The following is a 26,554-nucleotide window of genomic DNA, read 5'->3' as shown; positions in this document are numbered from 1 at the left end:
GGCATCTGCTGCAGAGACTGTAAATCAATGATATGATCAGGGAGAGAGAAATTTTACAAAATGCTAAAGATAGAATGAGACACAGGGCATTAAAGACATTCAGAAACAAAAAGGAGAAATTTATAAATGGTGGTACAACACAACTATATGCAATAGATGGGGGTGGTCATCATACCTCTCATCAGAAAGGGACACAAGGCAGAGCAGGGCATCCAAATAAGCAGCAGCCAGACATAATGGGGTAGAGAGACTCACACATTCAGAGACATTTATGCACAAAACAGATTGAGTGGCACGTACTTCCACAAAGGGAGAGTGAAATCTATGCTTAACTAGGCAGAAAAACTCACAGGATCTCACACACAAGGGAATACATACGCAGTGGCAGATAGACATCCACACACACAGAGAGAGACAGATGCCCATAGACTGGAGACAAGAAGAGTTAAGATCTTAGTTCTTGCTAGAATAATAGTTCAAAATCTGCCCTGTTTCCCTGGCTTCTGCACTAGGTAGGAAGCCATAATTCCTTGTTTCCCAGGTCACAGATGATGCCACCACCTTATCGCGGTGCTGCATTCTTATCGTGTTGTTTTACTTCTTTTTAGTTCCTCATGTTCCGGGGTGCAAATTTCTCTCACTCTGACATTTATTCCTCTTGAATATTTTTTTGATAATTTCACATCTTCTTTACATTTCTTAATTTTGCTAAAAGTAAATTCTGAATTTCTTCTAGTTGGGTTCATTTGTTTACCTAAAAATAATTTTTCCTTTTTCCAGTCTTAGTTTCATGAAAGTCTGATGTTATTTTATCAGATAGCAAGGTGGATAGTCATGGTAACAGGTGGAATTCAACCTAGGGTACTATCAGTTTAAATAGTTTTAGACCAGTATGATGTGAAATATTTTGCAGTAGGATGTATTTTTGGCTGTATTTCTAACCTGAAAGCAAAGGGATAGAGTTATTTATGTTTAACTGATATATATATGTATTTAATGTCATATATATGATACATATAAATGGCTTTGCACATTTATGTATGTGTGCAGGTCTGTCTATCTAGTTATCATCTTTTTAAATATTCACATAAAACAAAGTTTTACTTGGGAGGAGGCAAGTTGGTTTGTTCAGACATTGTCTCAAGGAGAAGATAATATTTGTTTTGAATTTGCAGTTACACAAACACTTCCAACTGTTGTGTGTCACAGCCAAGCAAGTACACAATGTGAACAATTTCATATACTCATGTGCAGCTTTTCATTTTGCTCTCCAATAAGAACTAAAATTAGGAAAGGATCAGGATCCTAAACATAGGAGAAGAGTCTGGATCCTGAGTTCTCCTCAAAGTATGGTTTGCAGATCCCATTTATTGTTTGATTGCTGAATTCTAGGCTATGCACTGACAAGTCTCAGGGGGAAAAGGGCTTAGGAATTGTCATTTTTAATGATCTCCAAGATTTTTTTTGGCACATTTGTGTTGGAGAAGCACTGTCTAGAGAACTGAAGGTTATTGATTTTTGTACAGAGATTCATTTTGAAAGGCATGTTCAAATTCAGAGGGAAGGTATTTGAGGAATTATTCTAGCTGTGAATTTTGTACTTTGAAATTGTCCTGAATATATTTATCTATTTAGTTTTCTTTCTTCCTCTTTTGTGGGGGTCAGGGAGATACTGTAGATTGAACCTAGAGTCTCAAACATGCTAGGCCAGCACTACTAGCTGGGCTCACCACTGAGTTACATCCAGCTAGCTCTCTTCCCTTTTTTTTTTTTTTTTTTTTTTTTCTTTAATTTCTTAATACTGAACCACTTTTCTTTCTAAGATTCTATTCTCTTATGAATTTTCTCACTGCCCTGCTACTTGTCAAAGAAGGCCCAGAATTATTAAGCTGACTCTAGAAAAGATTTCTACTTCATTTCAACAAAATAATGTGCAAGATCTTTCGTCCTCAGTGAAAAATTATCTTTAGCTGAATCATAAAGTGAACCCATGTATCATTAGTTTGGATGCACATGACACATAGGCAAAAATGCATCTGTATGTAAATAGTATTCGTAATTATAAATCAAACACTTCTATCATGTAATATCGTATGAACAAATTCCAGCTAGTCATATGCAAAAAAATTAGAAATTATTTCTTAATATCATTCAGAAAAGGTGAGTTTTACTACTAAATATAGACTTACTCATATTCAAAAGAAATATGCCTAGGATGGTAACTTAGGAAACTGATATCTTTTCCCTTAAAAAGAGATTTATTTATCCAAATAATTCACCACAGGGTGCTCCACATTGTAGGTTCTCTTAGTGTATTTAAAATTAACAAACATTGATTCATATGCAAATTTCTGAAACACATCTCTTGCCTTAAGTCTATTGCATATTTTTATGACTTTTAAATTTTAATATATCTATGTCTTTTGGTCTACATTAAAATAAAATATCTGTGATATTCAGGACGTGACTGTTTATCTAAGTGTGAAATATTTCCCAAAATCAAATGTACTTTTCACATTTTTTAAGTGTATTTTCATTTTAGAAATTCAGGAGACTAAATGAAAAAACATTTATATTGGTAGAGATGTTTTTCTTCAAAGGCAATCTTAGCTGCCCGTAGCTAACTATTTGTATTAAATATGTTATCTTTGATAAATATTATTATTCTGGACTCTCTTACAAAAAGTAGCTTGATTTGAGGCATTTTAATAGCTTAAAGGGAAGAATGGAAATGTAAGGCAGGAGAAATCAATAAAGCATGGGGCTTCTTATCCCATATTGATTCTTGTAATCCAGCAACCATTAAATACTTGAGAGATAAGCCTCTTTTAAGATGGCACGTTTATATTTTGAAGATCAAATACCTTAATTTTGCTCATGGGTTTCCCAAGCACAATTCAGACACAGGACGAAGGTAAGCTCTCAGTGACTGCGGTTGCTACCAGAATGTTTTTAAGCTAAGCAAACCAAAGGTGCATTGTGGGTGGGACCATCCTCAAGTGGCTGCTTCTTGAAGTGCTGGTGAACATAAGTACCTTTTACAGATTATCACACATTATAAATATGGAGAACATCAAAGTTGGTGATTGAATTGCTAAAATACTGTAATATTCAAATAATTTATAAATATGATTTCTTCCAGAATATCATTCTTTTCTGCAAAATTATTTTGCATCTATTTTAACTTTTTTGCTGCTGTGACTAAATGGCCCGACCAGCACAATTGTACAGGAGAAAAGGTTTATTTGAGGGCTCACGGTTTCAGAGGTCTTAGTCCACAGATGGCTGGCTCCATTCCTTGGGGCTCAAGATGAGGCAGAACATCATGGTGAGAGAGTGTGGCAGAGGGAAACAGTTCGCATCATGATCAGGAAGCAGAGAAAAACATCACTGGCTAGATAGAAATATATATCCAAAGCCATACTCAGTTCCCACCTCCTCCAGCCACACCCTACTGCTTTGGTTACCACTCAAGTTACAACTCAGTTAATCCCTATCAGGGGATTAAATCACTGACTGTGTCAAGATTCTCCCAATCCACTCATTTCTCTCTGAACCTTCTTGCACTGTCTCAAATGTGAGCTTTTATGGCTTTTACGGGACACTTCACATCCAAACCATAACAACATCACAACAGGGTAAACTATTAGAGATGTTAGCTTATCCCAACCTCTCAAATCTCTCTCTAATAATTATTGTCCCAACAGAACTAATGTATTGCTATGACATTTTGCTTTTACATTTTCTCATGTTTTTTTAATGTTTTAAACTCAGATCTGACATTTTGTGAAAAAAAATGTGTTTATTCTTATTTGTTAAGGATTCTAAATTTATAATGAATAAATTTTAAATAGTAAACTGACCAACCAAGGTTTTACTAAATGCAGTTGGAACCTTCACTTTTTTCAAGACACCATGAAATATCTATTTTATCTCCTGCAATTATTCTAATGTCAATTAATTTGTTTTAGTTTCCCCTTGCCATATTATAATAATAATTCCAAGTATTTGAGTTTTTAATATGTATACCAAATTCTGCTCAAAGAATTACACATACATTAATGCCATTTATCTTATAAACAAATTGGTAGGAATAATTTCTAGTACTACTTTAGATAGATAAATTGAGAGCCAGGGTTAAATAACTTGCCAGAAGTCTAACACCAAGTAGAGTGGCACAGCCAAGATGCAAAATCAAGAATTCTGATTCTAAAACCTGCATTCTTAACCGGGTGATAAGGAAGTAAGAAGATGTTTTAATTGTGTGTGTGTGTGTGTGTTGTGTGTGTGTAAATAGATAATTCCAGAATTACAGTCCAGAATGATACAGAGTTGAATGTACAGATGGGAGATATTGGAAGAATTTGTTGTCTTTCTAAACACGAGATTGTTTCTCAACCCCTTCCAATGGAACTAATAATCTTGAGTTATTAGTCCACACTTTTCAAAGTGAATGTGAAAAATCATTATTTTTTTGCTAGTACATTTTGGAATAACCAGGAAAAGTCAATGAGATTATCCATGTTGTGTAGTTAGCGTGACATCAGTTTTTGGGGAAAAGTTCATTAACTTCACTTCCCCTGACTATAAAATGGAGATGTTGCCGCCCACTCCTGAGGAAAGCCAATGCTTTGCTTGGCCATTCATGTTGTACCAAGCACGCTTCTAAACAATGTTGTATCTTGTTTAATCTAGTTCTTTCAATTTAATAGGAAGTTATCATTATTAGTATCTTGATTTTATAAAAAATTGAATCCACAGAGAAATTAAGATCACAGAGTTTGTCAGTACCAGAGCAGGATTTGAAACCAGATGCTATAATATTAGAACCTATAATTTTAATCTCTGTGTTGTATTTTTTGAAAAAATATGGAAATCTATCATGTGCTAGATCTTTAAAATTAATTGATTACTCATTAACATAAGGCTTTTCTGCAAGATTGCCATTGTCAAAAAAAAAAAAAAAAAAATGGACCCAGGTAAGGATAATAGGAAAAATGTTCTTGGGTGAAGAAGTACCTTAATAGAATCTCTTTTGAAGTCATCAACAGAAAGTACTGTTGATGTAATCAACTACTGCTGCATACCTTAAAGAATGTTTGGTGTTCAGTAGAATTCATGAAACTTGCATACTATTTCCTTCCATGAACACTTTGTGCAAGATAAATTTCTGTCAACACTTTTCAAGGTGAATGTGAAATACATCATTATTTTTTTGCCAGTACATTTTAGTGACAGTTAATTTGGAAAGAATGCTGAAGTATTCAACTCAAACTAAATACTTCTATGAACCGAACAATGGAGGACTGGATCAAATATACAAACTCAGTAGGAATTTTATCTACTTATATAATAAATATTTGCACATATTAAGGAAATCACAATTTAGTGATAATTATCATTACTACCATTATACTTTATAGATCAGGCAGATACTAGGTGTTTGACATTCAGGATCTTCATCCTTATGAGAGTTTTGTTATGTTGTTATAATCCTACTTTATATTTTAAAAAATTATGAATAGATATGGTAAGAACCATCAAGTCTATATAGCTAGAAAATGTCTGAAGGGGGACAATGTATTTCTAAGTTCCTTTTTTCTTCAATACATATTATCCTGGCAGATAAATATATTAATGTGGTTGTATATTATAATTTTTGTTGGAAAAACTGGATAGAAGGGAAATAAAGAATAAAACAAAAATTTAAATGAACTTCTTTATGTTGATAAGGTTAAATATTATAGCTATGTCTTTAGGAGGGATGGCACTATCCCTTGGTATTCTATGGTATTAAAAATCATGTCCAAGTTTACACAACTAGTGTGTCAAAGAGCCCGAGATATATTGTAGAAAACGCCTTCTAGAGTCTGAGACTTCTAGGTTTGGAGATGTCTTTAGGAATAATCTAGAGGTGATATTGAAAACATGTATTTTCTAGTTAGAAAGGACATCAGTCATTGTCAGTCAGTATGATTGATATGATTGGGTGCTGCGAACCACCTGCTATGCCCAATATTAACTCTATCTTTCTTTCTTTCTTTTTTCTTTTGGTACCAGGGATTGAACTTGGAGTTACTCAACCCCTGAGCCACAGTGGTTGTATTTTATTTAGAGATAGGGTCCCACTGAGTTGAGTTGCTTAGGGCCTCACTAAGTTGCTGAGGCTGGCTTTGAACCTTTAATCCTCCTACTTTAGCCCCTCAAACTGCTGGGATTACTGCATGCATACTACCACGCCTGGTTTAATTTCCTTTTTTTTTTTTTTTTTTTTTTTCCTGCGGTGCTGGGGATCAAACCCAGGGGCTTGTGCTTGCAAGGCAAGCACTCTACGGAACTGAGCTATCTCCCCAGCCCTTAATTTCTTAATCTTACTACATTAAGGACATCCTAAGCAAGGGAACCAGACAAAACATCTTTGGTGCTATTGTGGAACTCTGGGCATTCTGGGCAGTAATCATTTAATAACCTGATAACCTGTTCAGAGCACTTTACTCTTTAATTGGCCCATGTAGCTATGTATTAGCCCTAGTTATTCTTGTCCTTCTTTTCAATCAGGTAATTTATTTGATTTTTCCCAAGTTTTAGTCCAAACACCATTCAGTTTAATAATATGCACTACTAAGAAAGTATTCCTTCTCACTGGTACTCATTATTTGGTTTGAATCCCAGGATCTTTGTCCTTCCAAATTTATCATCTATTTTTAAAATTTTTTTCTGTTTTTTTTTTTTTTTTTCTTTTTAAAAGTGCTTCAACAGATAGTTCTTTTTACTTAAATTTTAACCTCAATCACATCTAAATAAAATGTTGCTTAGAGGAGTACTAAAGACTTTATAGTTCTAATACAATTATGTAAAGTGTTGTTTTATGTTTTGTTTAGGGCCACATTATATCAGATACCCCTACACCCAATTCTCCCTTTCATCTTTTACTGGTATATGCCTTTTGTAGAGGAGTTAACCTAATTTGGTGACAGAAAACCTGAGATCTAGCTAGTTCTGCTTTTAACTCTGTGGGTCCTGGGCAAAATCAGTTCAACACTCCACTTTAGTTTCCTCACCAGTGAAACATGGCAGGACTCAATAGTCACTTGGTAGGTGACACTAACATCCTTTGAATCTGGGCATAACCTGATTCAATTCACAAGTTTCTCCAGTAGGTTGTCTATGCTTAACATTTACTGTACCAGGTGAGAAAGAGGTGGAAAGAGGGAGAGAGAACAAAACTGTGTAGTCAAAAGACTTTTAACCTATGTGGTAACAGGGAGAATCAACCCAGGTGGAATACATAGAACAGAAGGAGAGTGAAACCGCTTCATTGAGGATGGAGATGACTAGTGGCAAGGGACACAGACTCACCAGAAATCCTCAGGATGTCATCTCAGGGGACACAGTCTCACCTTGAGTCCAGTTCCCTCAGGGACTTTAGTATCAGAGCTTGTCCTTTTTGCTTATTTCTAGTGAGACACATTTGGGAAATAGGATTTTCCTAATTACTGGCTCAGTATAAACCTCTCACTTATGGACATAAAATTTAGGAAAACTGAAGAATTAAGGTATTTTTGCCTTCAGGTCCAGCTGAGCAGTATTGAACTGCTTCTTTTATTTATATCCTGAAGACAGTCATTTTAGGTCAAAATACACAATACTTTTTTTTAAAGCAGGGTAAAATATTGCTACACATTATATATTATTCTAGAGGAGATGCCACATGTCCATCTTCACTAACTTCTTTCCTGTTCTCTGATGTGAGTTGATTGTAATTAGAACTTCAAGAAATCAACTTCATGGAATTAAACACACAGATTTACTTTTGTGGAACAGTGACAGGACCCATATGAAAAAAAAAAAAAAAAGATTTATTTTGGAAAGCAGTAAAACAGAGATAAATTCTGGAATTAGTAAGGGCAATTGTATGGCCAGTCTGACACATTTACTCCAGGACAATAGAAATAAAGAGAAGAGGTAGTAACGAATTTTAAATGGAGTAGTGAAACAACAAAAGTCATGTTTAAGGAATATCAATCCTCACTGCTTTAAAAATATTTTAAATGACTTGTTTCCATTTGGAATATAAAATATCTGATTTTTGCTCATGAATTTCTGAAACGTCAAACCCAGTGCTAAACCATATTTAGTATTCATCTGTCTCCTTAGAGCTATTTTGAAACTCACAGTACAAGATTCACCATGTCTAAGCAAGACTTCATGCTTTCAAGTTCCTGTTCCTTTAAAGTGCTTGCAATTTTAATTTTAGTCTTAGAAGGAATTGAATGTGTGTTCATTTTAGCTGATGTTAATGTATAATGATTAACCATTTTTCTCTTGAGGTCAGCCGCTATGGTTATGTACAACTTTCAAAGTCTGTGATGTACAAAATGACCTAAGAGACACGTGAGTCTGAGTGATACTGAGAGAAAGAGACTACCGACATGATTCTGGCATGTGGTGATGGTCACCACAGATAAGGGACTGAGGCTGACAACAGTATTGAGAGAGTGACAGGAATGGGGCTTCTCTTGGAAATTGGATGTAATCCAGCTGAGACCACAGGGATAAAGAGGGAAGAGTTAAAGATGATTTCTGTATTTGGGGCTTGGGGACAAAGGAGAGGGTTCCACAAAACCTATGTCAGGAGGTAACATTGGCTTTGAAGGTGGAAATGACAAACATCCCTGAGTATTGAGATTCTAGGGAAATATCTAAGTAGAAATAGCTGTGGACCAGTTTATCATTGTATGAATGTGAAAATTCTTAGGATATTCTCAGGCAAGTAAATTTAATTTAAACACATGTTTAACAAACTTTTAAACTATACAATTTCAGTCTTGGATTTTGCTTTTCGGTGGTATTTATTTTATTTGCAAACAAAAGTGGAATAAGACTCCTTAGAATTCATTCTAATAAAGATATTCTTGTTTGATGAGAATATAATATAGGCCTCTGTATAAAATATTCCCTGCCATATTTCTTAGAATGACTTTGCCTCTTTCTGACTTTTCTCTTAAGATTCATCTAGGTCAGAGTTTATCAGTACGTGTTTAATCCCTGCAAATGGCTTCCCATTGCTTTCGGATTAAGACAAAAATCTTCTGGCTGGAGGCACTGCCTCTCCAAACCAATGCCTGCCTGGCTCTCTATCCTCACTCAGTACTCTCTTCTATCCCTTTATGCCAGCCGCTCTGACCTCCAGGCTTCCTATCATTTTAGGGCCTTTCCACATTCTAATTTTTCTGGCCAAAATCTTTTCCCGTACTGCCTTGCCCAGTCTCTTTGCCTGCTTATGGTGTACTCCTTCAGCCATAGGTTCCATTGCACTTATTGGCCAAAGACCCCCCAGATCTGCCCAGGGTCACCTTGTATGACATTTCACAACACCAAGACTTTTCTTTCTTGATACTTGTCACATTTGTAAGAACATGTTTATATGTGTGATTACTTGTTTAATGTTTCTCCAGCAAGATCTAATTTCCGTGAGGGCAGCTGTCTTGTCTGTTTTGCTTGTTGTGCATCCTGAACACCTAGCATAATGTATATTTGTTGAAAGGGTGGATGACTGAAAACTGAAGTCATGCCAGAGAAGTCAGACTATTAATGCCATTTCAATCCTCTCCTCAGTAAGGTAGCTCTGCACATCTTATGGTACCTCTGTCCTTACTATATGCCTGCTCTAGGTGCATCTCTGGATAATACAGCCTAGGCCAGCATTCCTTTAGATGAGAAGGGAGCACTATACCATTTTCTTCATGTGGTAGAAATACCGCATCTTCATTTACAAAAATCAAACAAATATAGTGTTCAAAAATAATGAGTTTATGTAAATCTGTTGATGCTTAGATTAGGGGTTAACCTATTTTATTTGCTTTTTATCTACTTGAATTTTTTCCTCCCAGATCCTATCACTTTCATTCTAGACAGGATGACTTTTGACTTCAAAGTATTGTAATCAAGGTAATTTTATGAAGAAAAGTGTGTTTTTCTTATAAATATAAATGAGCTCTTCTCCATAACTTAGACCAGAGAAAATTTCTTTCTCCCTTTCCTGACTTTGAACAACAGATTTCCCTTCTCCCCAAAGTCACGTTGTAAGGTAGGCTCTGCCTCTGAAGAACTGTCTTAAGGGAATGGATTTTGTGTTCATGTAGGTGTTTTCTTTCAATACAGAGATAAACATAGAGCACACCTGCTGCTTTCAACCCTTGGGAGTGGTCCTTTCCAAAGCATGTATACACATGAGCATCAGCCTTAACAGGAAGCTCACCCAAACGATGCCCAGATACTATGAAATCAGGGTACCACCACTGATAGGAATTCTCTTGAAAAGATCAACTATTCCAAAGTTTACTTCCAGTATCTCATCACAATGGTTTGCATTACATTTTTATTTCAGTGTAATTCAAATTTGTGACATTGCTCAAAAAATTATCTTTCTTTAAGTGAAGTTTTCAAGAAAGAAAATTATTATACTTTCTTTACATCTGGGCATATAATTAATTGCTAAAGAAATGTAAAAACTTTTTATTAAACCAAAACAGAAATACCAAATTGGTAATATTCTAAATTAGTCACTTTCACTCATTTCTGTTTTTTTTTTTTTTTAAAGAGGTGTATATTCATTCCATTTTATAAAACCAAATAAATTTCAATGGGTAAAATTCAATAGGTTTGTAATAATACCAACCATAGTGATATATAAATTTATAAAGTCATTAAATTTTAATGTTTGTCATTTTGGAAGAAAATTGCTATTATTTAAAATGCTTTGTTCTTCATATGGAACAAGCATAGATTTTTATCCCTGATACAACCTTGGTAAACTAACTTTTGTCCCAGGGGAATACATCCCTCAAAATATTTAGCCTGTCTTCAATTGCTCCAGGACAAGGTTGGCAATATCTTTAAATTCCCTCATTCTGTGGAAATGGCCTGAGGAATTCTTTATTGTCAGTTTACCTTAAAGGCAGCTGGGTCAAGAGGGTGGAGCAAGAGGAGAACAAGGTCATTAGCTAGGGCTTTCCATCTCTCATGCTGGGACCTTCTGGAGCCTGGAGCTCTAAATAATCCTAAAAATATCAGAGGTTTGTTCCCTTGATAGGAGCACATTTCTCATGGCCAGCTTCCTAAGTCAGGAGCTAATAATACCCTCAACCTACTTGCCTTTTGCAGATACATGGGACACAAAGTAGGGATAATTTCTGCTGAATTGAACCCATAATGAAGGAATTTATAATCAGTTCTAATGTATTTGAGACCTAAAGTATATTAGCCTTTCATCAAAGGGAATGATAAAAAGCAGCATTAATATGGGTGGATAGTAATTATTTCAGAGCTTATAATTATTCTCCAGTTAACTAGAGAAAAATGCTGATATTTTTATTCCTCTTTTAAAAAATAAAAGGCACTGTGGTCAGATTCTGAAATGTAAGAATGGATCACACATTCTTTGTAAAGGCCAATACTTTGAATTATGGCTTATGTTAATCACAAAGGAACTATTTTGGAATGAAAGGAGTTTGAAGTTCATGGTCAGGAGTTCCCTTTACCTTGCTTAGTCCTGTTGTTTCACCACTGAATCTATTTATTGCCTATAGGAGATATAAAATATAGTAATTACTCTCACTCCCTTTCAAAATGACTTGAGGTCTACTTTCCTATTAACTCTAATGAGAGTTATGTGTGTGTTCCTCAGGGAGGAGAGACGCAATTGGGTTTCAAGGTAAAATAAATCACTTCTACACTCAGGGTTTAGTGGTCTCATTTGCTTTATATTTTGATGCTTTAAGATAGCCAGTTCAAACTGCTGGTATTGAAAATGCAATATTTGTTGTTTAAAAGAAACATAAGTTGTGGTTGGAATGTTGTTAATGACTGTTATCCCTGTTCAAAGGATAAATGTTTTGCCCTTGGGAAAATCATGCTGCTCAACTAACAGGGATGCATGGTCCCTAAAATGTAATTATCTAATTTTCATAAGAAAATTTATGCCAACTACTTTTTATGATATTTTCTTTGTATTTAAAATGTTTTAACATTATTAATTACATCAACTCTAACACTTTAGAATAAATTGAAAATGAGCTAGAGTTGTCTGCTGATGTGCTAAGGGAGGAAAGCCAAGGTGGTGAGTTGTTCTGTTTGGAGCATGGCAGTAGGGAATCTTGAGATCAGGTAGGCTCTGTCGCTGTAATTCACAAGCATGAGTCAACTCCATTGAGGCGTCCTCAGATGAACCAAAGCTGAGTTTCTCAATTTGTAACCCTAGACCCTCTTAGATATTTATTCTGAATGCCTTTAGGCATGAAGATAAAGGAAATCTGTTTTCTTTCTTTTTATAATCACTTTTTCAAAAAACTGTTATCAACCCTCTTCTTCCCAGGGAACATGAAAAAATCAGATGTTTTCTTAACCTCTTGAGGTTAAGAAAATTCAGCTATGCTGACATCACTAAAATACTGCTGGAATTCATACTATGGTAACAATATCATTTCATGCTAAAGTTTTACTTAGTATCAATATATGAAATTCTTTAGTTAATTCTCCTCTAGGTTAGTGATGCTTCCCTGTGTTTATGATGCTGAATCAATATCTGTATCTGTTTTTTTCCCCACATCAATTAAGAGGCACACCATTTCCTGAGTAAGGATGGGTATAAAAGCTAACATAGCAAAAAGCTAGGTCAATCAACTATCCCATCCATAGAAAAATTCTGTCAATGCCATTCCATTTCCATGGTGTCTCAATTTATATCCACCCAGAACTGAACAGCAATGGAGAATTATGTTCCACATGCAAAGAAGTAAAAACTCATGTTTAACAAAAATTCCCTTACTTCTCTTGTAGGCCTAAGAGCTGACAATCTGTAAGCATGTAAAGTATGTAAAATCATTGACTCAGTGGCTGAAGAACCTTCATGATTTCCAGTAGAAATCATGTAAATTTCCTTGGATAGCCTAGGTGAGAACGAACTATACTTCCAACTGAAAAATGAAGAGTGATTTAAGTGTAGTTTTGCCTCCAAATATTAGTGAACGGATGGTTCAGCCATTTTTTTTTTTTTTTTTTTTTTTAGGTCAGATTACTAGTTTCTTAAATAGCCAAGAATTAAGCAATTAGTTTAACTGAAATTGGGAAATAGATGATGGTTTGGCAATGATAAATGCTGTGTTCAATTTCTGTTACTAATCAACAAACAAACAACAATAAAAATATAATTATCCAGTAACCTGGGACATAGTTGCAGAAAAGTTGAAAGCTTGTAAAGAAAATTGAATACAATTACCTATATTCTAATATTTTCAATTGTTTTATAATTGGAAATAGTTCAAATGTGGTATTCTGATTCAGCAATTTTACAATTTAAGTTTAAAATGTATCCTATTAGGAGATGTAGCATTGTTGTTACATGCATATGAGATAAGTGTGCTTTTGCATTTAAGTGGGGTCCTTTTAAAGAAATGCAGCTATCTGTGAGCTTGCAAATGAATGCCAATTAACATCAACTATTACCTTCATCTAGTTTTGCTCAATGGAATGATTGCTTGCAAGTGTGATTATAAAAGTATATTACTTAATTTTTTGTGTACAGTCCCCATGTCTGTATTTCAGTGATGAAACTTTGATATTACAATTGACGTATTCCATAGGTCCCTTCAATTACATCACCAATTTCTGTTTTTCCAATCTTTTGATCTATGTTAGTCATTGATATTTTTCAAGACTGTCTTGGTGAAACATAATTATATCTCCTTTTTTCCCCTTGTTTCTTGGATGGTGGTTTTTATTCTTTAAGGGTTGTTATAGAAGGTTTGTTTTGAATTACAAATATAATGCAAAGTAATCTCTAAAAAGACTTAGAAGTCTTTCTCAAAATGTTTAACAGTCCTTCCCTCTGAAGTGTGCTTAGATTTAAAGCTTGCTTCTTTACTATTTATGTTATTGAAATCATGACTTTCAGGCCTTTTTTCCCTCCTTTTTCTGACTTATTTTATGCATGACAAAATTCTCTTGCTTATTGCTATGTGGTTGGCTGTCTTTTAACTTGAGTGTCCTGTGTTCATAGTGATTGCTTTTGCATGAGAATTATAAAATGTCATACAAATTAAATGGTTGTGGAAATAAAAAGAGAATGTGGGGCTTCACTTGCTTTTTTGTGTGCTGAGTATGTCAATTATGTGACACTTAAAATTACTTTCATTTGGCCTTTGACTTCCCCTTTGGTGTGTTCCTTTATTCTAGCAAATTAGCATTGTTAAGTATAATAAAACATTTATTAATCATTCACAGTGTTTTAATATAATTATTCTTCTAAAACATGATCCTATTATAAATAACTATTCTGGGCATGAAATTTCAAAAGGGCATAATTCCATTATATGACTAAAGTGATTAAGAAATATGAGCCCTGACTTGGTAACTACCTTAATAGCTAAACACCAAACTCCTATCAATGGGACCTTTTGTTATGAGATTATCAGTTGATGCGTTTGTGCAGGTGACAAATGTCTTAAAACTACAGCATATATTCAAATGAAAACCCATGGGGAAATATTCATTATTGAGAAGTAATTTTAAAAAGTCACAATTTTAAAAAAGTATGAATTTAAAATGTATATAACCCGTGTTAATGCTCTTATTTTTAAAAAAGGAAAAATAAAAATAAAAAGAACAACTTAAAAATGTTCATATCTTTATTTTCCCTAATGTTATTATCTTGTCCAAAATTAAAAGAATGAATTCATCCTATTTTCTTTATTGTTGTGACCAATTTAAATCAGAAAAGACACTGAATAAATTAAGTTCTTTCAGTTAATAAAACTGTTTACATTTTTGTATGCCGTGGGTTACTTTTTTAAAGATCATTTCCTTGGTTTATGACTTATGAATTTCAAATCATAATGTATTTTTTATGCTGGATATGTTCAAAAACCAATTCTTTTATAAGATATTTTGGGGAAAGGGATTTTTTTTTTTCTCAAACAAAGTAGATAATCAACTATGATGTAACCACTTCCCCGCTCTTTTTGAAATATCCTTGAGAGTTTTAGTACTTACATTTAACTTTTTGCCCTCAGTCTTGTTTATTCTTGAATTGTCTTTTTTTTTTCCCTCCATTTCTCCATTCTCAATCCTAGGTCCCCTTACAAAGAAACAGACAGATGATTTAGGTGATAATGACGGTGCTGAAGATGAAGGTATTTTTTCCACAAAATCTATTTGCATGACAAGGGACTCAATCACTTTTTCCACCCCTTTCTATTTTTTTACTTCTTGTCTTTTTTTGAAAAGTTGTTTTTAATTCCCGTTTTTGATGTGTTTTGTCTTCTTGCTTGTTGTTACATATAAATATGCATTTTTAATTTTTTAAAAAAATGAATGTTTAGTTTTACATTTTGATGCCAATCATTAAAATGTTTTAAAAAGAGGGGCTCTTTTTATTTTCTTGAACTGACTTTTGATATGTTTCATCCCACGTTTTGACAACTGCGTCCACATTCTTTGAACTAACAATCTTTCCCTTGTAGTCTCTCTGTGCCCATTTTGCATGTTTTCTAATCTATGTAACTATTTTAGCCAATATTAAAATGTGTTTCATTTTTTTACATTTGGTATTTGTTTAAAAAGAACCCTATACCAAATAAAAGATAAGTTAAAAGCTGATATAAAGTGTTTCTTGAGCATTATGTTTTGGATGTTAGGATACCACTTTCCATTGATTTGCTGAGATAGCATATAAATAATGAAATTTTGTAGGAAAGAAAAGACAACACAAATCTTGGGTTAAGTCCCAATCACTGTAGAGCCCCTTAAGTCCTCTGTGCTTATAGTAATGTTTTTGGTGAAGTTTTTATTATTTTAAATGGATGAAATGGATAAATGTTAATTTCAAAAGGACATACTTTCTAGATTATCAAATAAAATATTTTGATTTTCAAGGAATTGCCAACTATGAGAAATAAAATGTTTCCTGCTTCCTTAATATCACAATTGTTTTCTCCTTCATACTTTCTTATCATGTACAATTTGGTCTTAAATTTTTAAACCTAAGTACACGAAGACTGATCTGAAATTTCTCTCATTCCACTGTACCTGTACTTGTTTTTGAGTATCTAGAAAGGCTTACTGATTCTTTCAGCTTACTTCGGTTTCATTGTTTTTTTTTTTTTTTTTTCTTTTCTGTTTTTAATGCTACCCTAGTTACAACTATAATAGAGGTAACTAATGTAATCCAAGATTAAAAGTGATTCCCTGAAGCCTAGAAATTAAATCTCACAAAGATATTATTAATACAATAAGAAAGATTTTCCAACATAAAATAATCTGCAGCACCCAGGAGTGCTGGTCCCATGAGTTACAAGGAATCCATGAGTGAATGACTTTTTACTAAACAATTTGCACTGTTTTCATTTTCTATATCAATTGTTATATATTTAACAAACCCCTTTATAGTAGGAAATTAAACTATAGAGGTAAATTGTTGGAAGCTTAGAAGTAATATTTGATATTAATATTTTTATAACATTTAAGAATTATTTTGAATGTGAAAATTATGGTAGTTAATAAAAATTCATTTACCATGAACCAAAGCAGTGAATTAAAGATTAAACACAAAGTAGCCATTGATATTTTAAATAAATCATTATAGGTGCCTAAGAGTTAAACACAACACAATATCAAAATGCAAATTGTGATTTTTTTCTAATACTGTTAGAAATGTTATGTATTTAAACATTCAGAACATTTTTTGAATTTTTAGGGCAAGGTTACTTTTCCCCTGTTCCAATGAAGGCTGTTTCCATTTTCAGACTTTGAATTTGTTGAGCTCTCTGAAAATCCTATAATCTATGCATTTGTTATCTAAATAATAAAGCCTAAAGGACTTATTAGTGTGTATCTTTGCAAAGTCCATAATTTTCCAATGTAGTCACAAAGTTGGTATATATCACTTCCCTATTTTAAAAATATTTTGTTTGCTGACTTAATGCAATTCATTTTTTTCTCTTGGTAAAATAGCATCAAGTAATCCTTTTACATGTTTAGAATAGATACCTAGAGGCAACCATAGTGAGTTAAGTCCTATAGATGTGAATCTATTTCATAAATCTGTTTTGAAGCCTATCTAACATTTTTAATTGGCCATTAAAAAAATCCTAAACCCTTATTTAAATCAGCAGGTAGTACTCAAGTTATGTACTAAGCCGCTTATCACTAGAGTTATCAAATCCATAATTTTTTTTAAATGCTCCAAAGCAGAGAATGTCCAAGCAGCTGATTCAGTTCAGTCTATTCCTCTGTGTTGTATTGGATAATTATTTTGAAGAGAAGAAAGATTAATTCTAATATCCTACAGGAAGAAAAATGTGGAAAGTTCTGAGCATCTTCTATTCAATGTCTTTGAGAATCACTTTGTAGATGTGAGTGTGAATAAAAACTACTTTGTTTCAAATGTTGAATCAACATCACTGGACATAATGAAAAGAATATAAACAACTTGATAAATTACCAGCACACTTCACTCAGAAGTCAGGTTTTCTGATCATTTATAGGAAATTCTCCATCATTTTGTCATACCTCTGATACATTGATAAGTTTACCTGCTTTCAAGGTCCTGTCTCAGCTACTGCATTCTGAGCCTACCTGTGACTGTCCAAGATTGCCCCTGAGTCACTGACCCTCTCAGAGGACTTCGCAGTGGACTGCTATTACTCTCATCCTATGAACCAATGCCCGTTTGCTATCTCTAGACCAAACACAATTGTATAGTTTTTCATGTATGCTTTACAATAACCAAAAGAGATGTATATTTTATTGGCCATCTCCATAGTTTAAAAAGAACTAAATAGAAGTGATAAAAACAGTTAAAAGCAACATCCCAGATTTCTACCAATTCATTTTAGGAATTTGGGAGATTTAAAAAATGTTAATCATGTTAAGAATATCTTAATATTAACATTTCAATATTCAAATGCAATTTTATATTCTACAGAGAGCTTTCTAAAACTTGCTTCATAGATTTTTGTATATTTTTAAAACTGAAAGTGTACTTTGTGTTATATCCAGGTTAACAAGCACAAATTCAGCCAACTGTTATTATTTAGGTAGTTCTAAATGATTATCAAATTCCATTCAAATGAACATAAAGCACAAAAAATGTTTTAAAATATCCCTTTATATATTGGAGCTTTAATTGAGGCAATGCTTTATAAGTTTAAAACTGTTAGGTGCCCAAAACTCTAAAATATGGTCAGTCAACCACTTTGTGAGTCCTTTAAGACAAAGAAAACATATTTGAGGAATTGTATGACTAATAATTGTTTACTAGGATCATAACAGGGATTTGTGATCCCAAATCCTGGTTGTCAGGCACAAATAAATTCCCATTAAATGCTCTAGATCTAATGACACATTAAAATAACATAAAATTTTGCCTTATCAGGAAGATGAAACAGTTACTAAAGTTTAAAATCAAGATGTCTACTCAGATTTGAAGTTTGTTATTTTATTATTTGAAAAAATTAAAGTACTTTCTTAAAAATCTAGAAGAAATTAATTACCCAGATAGTGTTTTTCCCATAACTTTCCACTCCTTTCAAAGCCGTATATACTTAGCAAAGTTTTAAAAAATTGCAAATAACAGAAAATACAATCATTCTTGATGAACATTTGTAGTTCTAGTGAAACTGAGCTAGTATTTGAGGATCTCCAAGAAGGTTCTGATGATTGTAGTAAAGTCAGTAGTAGTTGTTTAGGCAAAGTAGGGAATCTTAAGTACAGTAGGAATCTCACATGTTGCACCTCATTTAAAGGTACATAAGAGGCATGGTCTGCAAGGATGACTTGGTTCTAATAAATTCAATATAAATTACTAAAGTCCATTGAATATACTTCCACTGAAGAAAAATGGACCCCTGAAATTTGATTATTAAAAATATGGCAAAAGCAGATACTAATTCAATGGTATGCTATCAGATATATGTTTCATTTATAAGTAATCTAGTTCTTTTTTAAAGCAAATAGTTACAGTTTGAACTGTTTACATTTGCTATTAACATAAAAAAAAACTATAAGTTAGGCAAGCAAGTAAAATCTGAGATGGACCATTCTGATTAAACATTATCAAAGAATTACAATTATTTTGAATGAGATCTTTCAGGATTCTAAAGTTTCTGAAACTTTATTATCAAAATTAAAGGTTCTACTGTCCAACACTTTTATCTATTTTAGTAGTTAATATTCCTTAGAAAATTAACTTCAGAGTTACTTCAAGCCAAAAGAAGTATTTTTCAGAACCTGGCGTTAGAATTTTATAGAACTTTCTAGAAAAGACCTGCTCAATGCAAGTTCCTAGGCAAGGCTGAAATCTTTGAAAAGTTTGAAAAGATAAATTGAAAATTAAAATTATCTAAGCTATCTGTAATCCTTTCAAGTCAAATTTCTTAAAAAATAAAGAGATTCTGCTTAAAATAGCTCCTAAAATCTTTTGTCATGTTTTCAATGTTTCCTGATAATGTCCACTTCATTCAGTTATTAGGTATAAAATGTGGCAGGTCTTCTCTGTATTGTTTTCCAGGTGAACTAGATGGTTCTACCAAGATTTCATTACTGTTCACAGTTGGTGCTTTGTAATTCTATGTAATTTTAATTAAAGAAGAATTCTGAAACAGCCTCCCTCTGTGCTACCTCCAAGCATACAATTAGCAGAGTACAACGTCTGCTGTGAACAGTCAGTTAATGATTTCAGTTTAATAATTTATTATTGCTTCTTCAGTGCCAGCCATAGTAGAAAAATAAGAAACTAAAACTGTATGTATAAAGTAGGCATTTAGGGTTCATAGTTTACCAATTTCAAAAGGATTATGTCCTTATTATAAGTCTAATTTCTCCACAAGTCCCCAATTCTTTACATAGGAACGAATACCATTTTCTTTTCCAAGGATTCCTGGAGAAAATAAATTTAAGTTTCCCTCTTAAATGTAGTTGTGTCTAGAAGATGATTTCTATATCAAAATATCTTCCTCTACTTAAAAACAAAACAGTTTTTTCAAGTGCATCTTTCAGGGGAGTGAGGTGTGGAGGTAAATTTTTACACAGGTTTTAAGTCAATTTAAAATAGTCTTTAAAAAAAAAAAAAAGTCTCTAAATTCTGCCATGAGCCATTTCCCCAATTTGAAAATATGGACAAACAAAATGAGCTGAAATTCTGCTCCTAACTGACTTTTCATTTACAGAAATCATTTTACTATTATGGTGGGAAAATGGAAGCATTCAAATTAGTCATTCTTTTTCACAGGAAATGTAAGACAATCTCTAAATAATCACAAGTTCTTTCAAAGAATTTCTATCATCTTAGTTCAATCTGCCTCAAATGCAAAGTTTTAGGAGAGTTTAATTAATTTTTTTTTCAGAAGCAAAGGAACAAAACCATAATTTTAAATGATACCCTTGATATTGATGTAAAAAAAGATAATATATTTGATATTATTTAAATTGTGCATATACCTCATGGGCTACTATGTAGATAATGTTTTATTTATGCATATATTCAAAATCATATATTTACACATACATATAATCTTTCAATCTACATAATAAAACTGAAATGTAAGTTAGGTATTTTCCTACAGAAATTAGTGCATTTCTAATATTGATTAAAATTCTGTTACATTCCTTTTATATATTATTTCTATACCCTTACTGAGAACTACATAATTGTGAGAAATATATTTTAGAGAAGTAAACAGTCTTGGACAAATTCAAAGTTATAGAAATCACTTCAACTTCACCAATAAATTTTGGCATTTTACACTCAAAATTAGTTTTATCCTATTTTATGACTACATGATTAAAATAGAGCACCAAAGTAGGAATAAAAAGAGTATTTACATACAGAAAGAGATGAAAATTATAATTTTGTCACTCTGTTCTCCCAAAGGTTAAGGGTAGGTGGAATGAGTGAATGGTCAGGACTTCCTAAAAAAAAAAAAAAAAAAAATTCATTTAAATGGCATTCCCCTAAACATAGGAATGACAGAAGCTCAGATGCACGTGACTTTACTGCCTAAACATTTGTTTAATACTATGCAAAGAGTAAAATGAAACTTCTTGCTATAAATAATATAATACTATAATTATATCCACAAATGGAAATATAAATGACAATGTAATCATATTACATTTGATACAAAGCTCTACAGTAAATAAGAAATGAAAAAAACATTGTTTATTGACAACAGTAATGATACCATCATCCTTAGCTTATGACCCATAAATTCTATATGAGATTAGTTTTGAAAAGTAGTCCAAGAGCCTTTATCATTTGATTATTTCTTTTGGTTTTATTTTCACTTCTGGGAATCAGTTAAAATGCATTAAAATTCATACCTTTTTCAATTAGTCCAAGTTTTTAATTCAGTTGATAATTTGTAAACAAAATTTCAGATAGGAAACAATTGCTCTCTTGTTCAGTAACTCTTAACCTGAGTTGCTTAAGAAACACTTTACCAAAAACAGCAATTTAAAGACCTATATTAAAATCATGCCCTCTTGTCTCTAAAATGAAAAATATATTCTCTGCTTTGTTATTTGTGGTTTTTTGAGGGTAAGAACAATTGCCAACCATTTGTTTTTCAGATATTCGGGACAGTGGAGGTCCCAAGCCAGTGATGGTGTATATCCATGGTGGCTCATACATGGAAGGTACTGGAAACTTATATGATGGGAGTGTGCTGGCAAGCTATGGCAATGTGATCGTCATCACTGTCAACTATCGGCTTGGGGTACTTGGTAAGAAATTTCTTTTTTGTTTTCACCTTTAATACATGAAGTATGTGATAGTTTTTGATTTATTATTGACTCCTTTTTTTTTTTTTTTTTGGCTTGGCTTTGTTTCACTCCTTCTATGCTTGTTGACCTTTTCGAACCAAATTTTTGATAGTTCTAATGAGTTCTATAAATGTTCCCAAACTATGTGACAAAGGATAGCTACGGAAGATCTTTAAATGTGAACCTAAAAGGTAATGAAATCATTCACATTTTGGGGACATGTACTACCTGGTTTGGCTTTATAGAACTATGAAACATAACAATGGCAAGGCCTTAGGAAAAAAGTTGGTCCCTGGATGAATTTTTGCCTTCTTCTACTTTTCTTTTTTACAATGCTATAAAATTGCTGGAGGTTTGTGGTGACCTTAGAATCAATTTTATATTCTCTCCCTGATTGTGTGTTTGGGCTGGTTTTGAGGAATGATTGTTTGCTATTGTTGTGCAGGGTTTTTTTTTGTGTTTTTTTTTTTTTTTTTTTTTGTTCTATAATAATTAGAAATATGTTCTCGGTGTATTTGATTGGATTATTTAATTTAGGAACATATACATTGATTTCATAAAATGACTGAGTCCAGTTTAATAATGCATATGGTTCCCCAAGGAACTATGAAATAAAGACAACATGCAGATCCTCAGGTTTTGAATAAAAGTATAGAGAAATATTATTTTAAAAATGTCTTTCCATGTTGTCTGAGGTAGGCATGTTATTTTATGTCATAAATATTTTTTTTAAAAACCTGCCAAATTGAGTTTATTTGCTCCAATTTTATCAGACTTTCAGGAGTAAAATTATTATATCATTTAGTAAACATCTGTATCTATGATATTTTCATTAACAGAATTTGCTAAAAAATCACAATTTGACTAAAAGAAGGCTTTTATTTTTTTAATATTAATTGTACTCAAAAGTTTATCCCATCCTACAGATTCAAGAGGTATAATCTATCATTTTTTGGACAAATAAATATCTCACACTTTCTTTCTTTATTCTAAAATATTTTGAAAAAATATTTTGGATTACATTCTCTTTTTTGATTATTTGATGTCACATATTCAGGCCATATTAAGAATGAAGTTGTTTTACACTTCAGTATAAGCTATTATTATTCTAAATTCTGTGAAATCATAATGTCACATTTATGCTAATTGCAAAATATAAAATATATTGATTTTTTGTAAATCAAGTTCATATGTCTTGCAGAATGAAGGTGAAGTTTTAATCTTTTTCTAGTTTGATATTTGGAAATTTGGAGAATGGTGAATGATTTCATAGATACACTGTATCAAAGTAAGCCTGAAATATTTCTGTAGACTTGCTTAGGTACTCATGGTTCCTCCAGGGTCTGGTCCTGCATTGGTTCAGTTGTTTTATAATTTCAATAGGCATGAACAAGTGTCTTCTCATCAATGAAAACTCTGCATGTTGCAAAATAAAGAAGAGTTCCTACTTCTTTTAAATATGTGTCTTGTTTCCTATAGAACATTTTAATGTGAGGGTCTTCAGTTATCTTCAATACTTTTCACTTAAATTATGATATTGTTTTAAGTGCGGTTGTATTATTTAAATATAAATAATATTTATATTTAGTTGCTATTATTCTCATATATTTTTTAATTGTTCAGGTTGAAAATCCTGAACAATGACCAGTCTACAGAAGGAAAATTCAAAGTTTAATACCAATAGTGGTTACAGTGTTTTCAAGGACTTGGACATCCAGTTAGTCATTTATGTATTTATTTTAAACTCTTTTGGTCACACCTTATATTACCCTTTTCTTTCATTGTTGAACCAACATAAAATGCAATTTGCAAAAATGAACTCTGTCGTTTTGTTAAAAGAAACTTTGCTTCTTTCTTTACTCACTCACTCACTCCTTCCTTCTTCCTTTCTCCCTGCTCTTTTTCCCTCTTTTCCTCCCTTGGTCTTGCTATCCCTCTGACTACCCCATTCTCTCTCTTTTTCCTTCTTTCCTTCTTTTGCTGTGTTCATAAGTGGTGACTGATCCAATTTGAACCCTTAATTCATGCCCATTTTCTTATCTTTATGTGCCACACTGAATGGTTGGATTGCAGAACAACAAATGAAGAACTTGAAGAGCTTAATCACTTTGTATAATGGCAAATGGTGTTCGCGTTAATGACAGATGATTTTCTCAGGGTTAAATACTTTTTCCGGCTCTGCCGAATTCTAGCTTCTACCATTATTCAATTCCTTAATTCCTCCTAAACACATAATAATCAGCCCAAAGCTGTCCTTTATTGAGTTGTCAGCGTGACGAAGTACAAAACTTTGTTAGTGAAACACTTTTGGGCATAACTTAAGACATTAATTCTAGATGGATTCTGGTCACTTTCTTCCAGAAAGATGTGTTGGGTCTTGTGAAAGCATATTTAAGTGAATTAATTCATGAAAAAGAGATCATCAGAACATTTGTTTTAGTACTGTTTGCATGAGTGGTGCTCTAATACAGATCAACAGCTCATTTCACAGGACCACAGCAATGAAGGCTATAGAGTTTTGAGGTTGTTCTTATGAATAATTTCTCTAACATGAACAAGGTAAGCCAAGGTTTCTTGGGTGTGGGATCCAAAAGAATTGCTGTCTAGCTTGCATTTGGGTAAATTACACAGAAAATGAGATCTGAGCCCACATTGGAGAAAATCTTGAATTCTGTTTTGATTTGGTTGTTTTGTTGTGAAAAAAACAAATTTGGGGGTCTAAAATAGAAAAAAACTAATTGTAAGACTATTGCTCTGAGGCGATTATCAATAAGTCAGTATGTCTGGAACAGTAATATAATTAGTATTGCTTTGAATTTGCCATCCTAGGGGGAAAGTCTTACGAATTTTGCTTTTTTGTTTCTCTTCTCTTTTTGGTGATAAGTGGAAATATAATAATGTTTTGGTAATAAAATTCATACTACTATCTAGTAGTCAAGTTTCCAGTTTAAAGTATTTCATGTTTAAAAATAATATTTTGTTCACTACAAAGTAGGAATAATGTGGAAGAAGAAAAGCACTTTCATCTGAAGCGCTAGTATGAGGACAGTGTTGGGTCCTCCGCCAATATCCTTTGGTGACTTTCTTTGGAACAGTAGTTACGATATGACTGTTATTGTGTTCTGCATGTTTTCCGCCCATCAAAAGATGATAAAAACTGATCATAAGATTGACAATAAAGTAGACCAGGCACTGTCGCACATGTCTGTAATCCCAGGGGCTCTGGAGGCTGAGACAGGAGGATAGCAAGTTCAAAGCCAGCCTCAGAAACAGTGAGGCGCTAAGCAAATCAGTGAGACCATGTCTCTAGATAAAATACAAAATAGGGCTGAGGATGTGGCTCCTGAGTTCAATTCCCTGTACCCCCAAAATAAAATAAAATAAAATAAGTTTGACAAAAAAGGAAAGGCAAGGGAGGACTCTGTCTCCAACCTCACTTCCCCACTTTTCCTCTTATAGCTCTGGGTGGCCATGTTTCATAAACCAAGTTTTGGTTTTCTTTTCACTTCTATTTTTTTTTTTTGTCTTTTGCCAGTTTTGCATAAACTCTTTCAATATTTGCTTTCTTTACAATCTGGTATTTAATATACCATTACATAGTCCTTTAACATGTATTTAGAATAATTATTAGAACATAATTTTTAGTATTCCACTGTGCATTTAATAAAGACTATTATCTTGGTAACTTAGGGAGAAATGCTTTGATATGTGTTCTTAAAGAGAAAAAGAATCAATATCAAATAGTTCAATTATAACTTGGATAAATGTATATTCCTATGAACCAGAATTGAAAGGGACAATTAAATAGATCATTTATTGTTTCGATGAAATACTATGCACTAAACATTTTTGAAACTAGAAACTATTTAAATGATAATGTATTTTCAAATCTCAAAAAAATGAAAAAAAATGCATTAAGTAATTTAGTATTAAAATGTGTGCTGAGTACCTCTAAATTTAGAATAAATTCATAAGTTATTTTAAAGTAAAAGAAAAATTTTAACACCACTGTTACAAATCTAACTTGGGCAAACATGAGATTCTTTATCTGATGGAAATTTAATGAGTCACTTTTGTCTTGATATGGATATTTTGGAGACAATATGGAATCTGTAATTCTAGCCTATATTACTTCTTTTAGAAAATATTTCTTAAAATATTTCAAGGCTATGATATGTATTTAGAAGTTTTGCAAATTCTTGAAGAACATCTAATTAAATATTTTAATGAATAAATGATGTTCGTCCCACTCACCCATAAAAAAAAAAAAAACTAAAGCCATATCCCATCTACTAGTCTTTGAAATTTTTCATTTAGTTTACTTTATAATGTCATGTAAGACTAAATAATTTAAAGCAATCATTTGTTATCTTTACTGCATATTAGTTTTAATGAACTCCTAAATTTATTTTTATTCTCTTAGACTTAGTTAATGAAATTTGTTGATTCTTATAACTAGGCTGTCCATGAGGTAATAATGCTACAAGTATTATCAGACAAATGATAGAAATAACCATAAATTTGGTATGACCAGTCACCAAATTACACTTGTTTCAATATTTATATTTTGTATGAGAGATAAAAAGTAAGGACATTATCCTTATTTTTAAAGAGTATTGGATTTAACTCAGAGGAGAAATAAACAGTAGAATGTAGCAATTGTATCCTAATTTATATTTCTAATATGTTTATTAATTCATTTGTATTATAAAGTCACTTTATAAGATCAGGAATC

The 26,554-nt window shown here is 32.6% G+C and overlaps 1 protein-coding gene across 7 annotated transcripts in view; it reads left to right on the top strand.

Annotated features, from left to right (window-relative positions):
- NLGN1 (neuroligin 1) overlaps positions 1–26,554 on the top strand; it is an 875,108-nt gene that overhangs the window by 371,296 nt on the left and 477,258 nt on the right. For 5 of the 7 annotated variants that reach the window (XM_079155132.1, XM_079155131.1, XM_079155133.1 and 2 more), the window contains exons 3-4: positions 15,132–15,191; positions 21,628–21,780. In XM_079155132.1, the coding sequence (XP_079011258.1) occupies positions 15,132–15,191; positions 21,628–21,780 (213 nt within the window). The remainder of the gene's footprint in view (positions 1–15,131; positions 15,192–21,627; positions 21,781–26,554) is intronic. The other 2 variants (XM_079155135.1, XM_079155134.1) reach the window with 1 other exon arrangement.

The sequence above is a fragment of the Sciurus vulgaris genome, assembly GCF_902686455.1.
Source record: "Sciurus vulgaris genome assembly, chromosome: 10".
NCBI classification, from domain to species: Eukaryota; Metazoa; Chordata; class Mammalia; order Rodentia; family Sciuridae; genus Sciurus; species Sciurus vulgaris.
The sequence above is the reverse complement of the archived record's forward strand: the minus strand, read 5'-3'. Positions and strand labels throughout refer to the sequence as shown.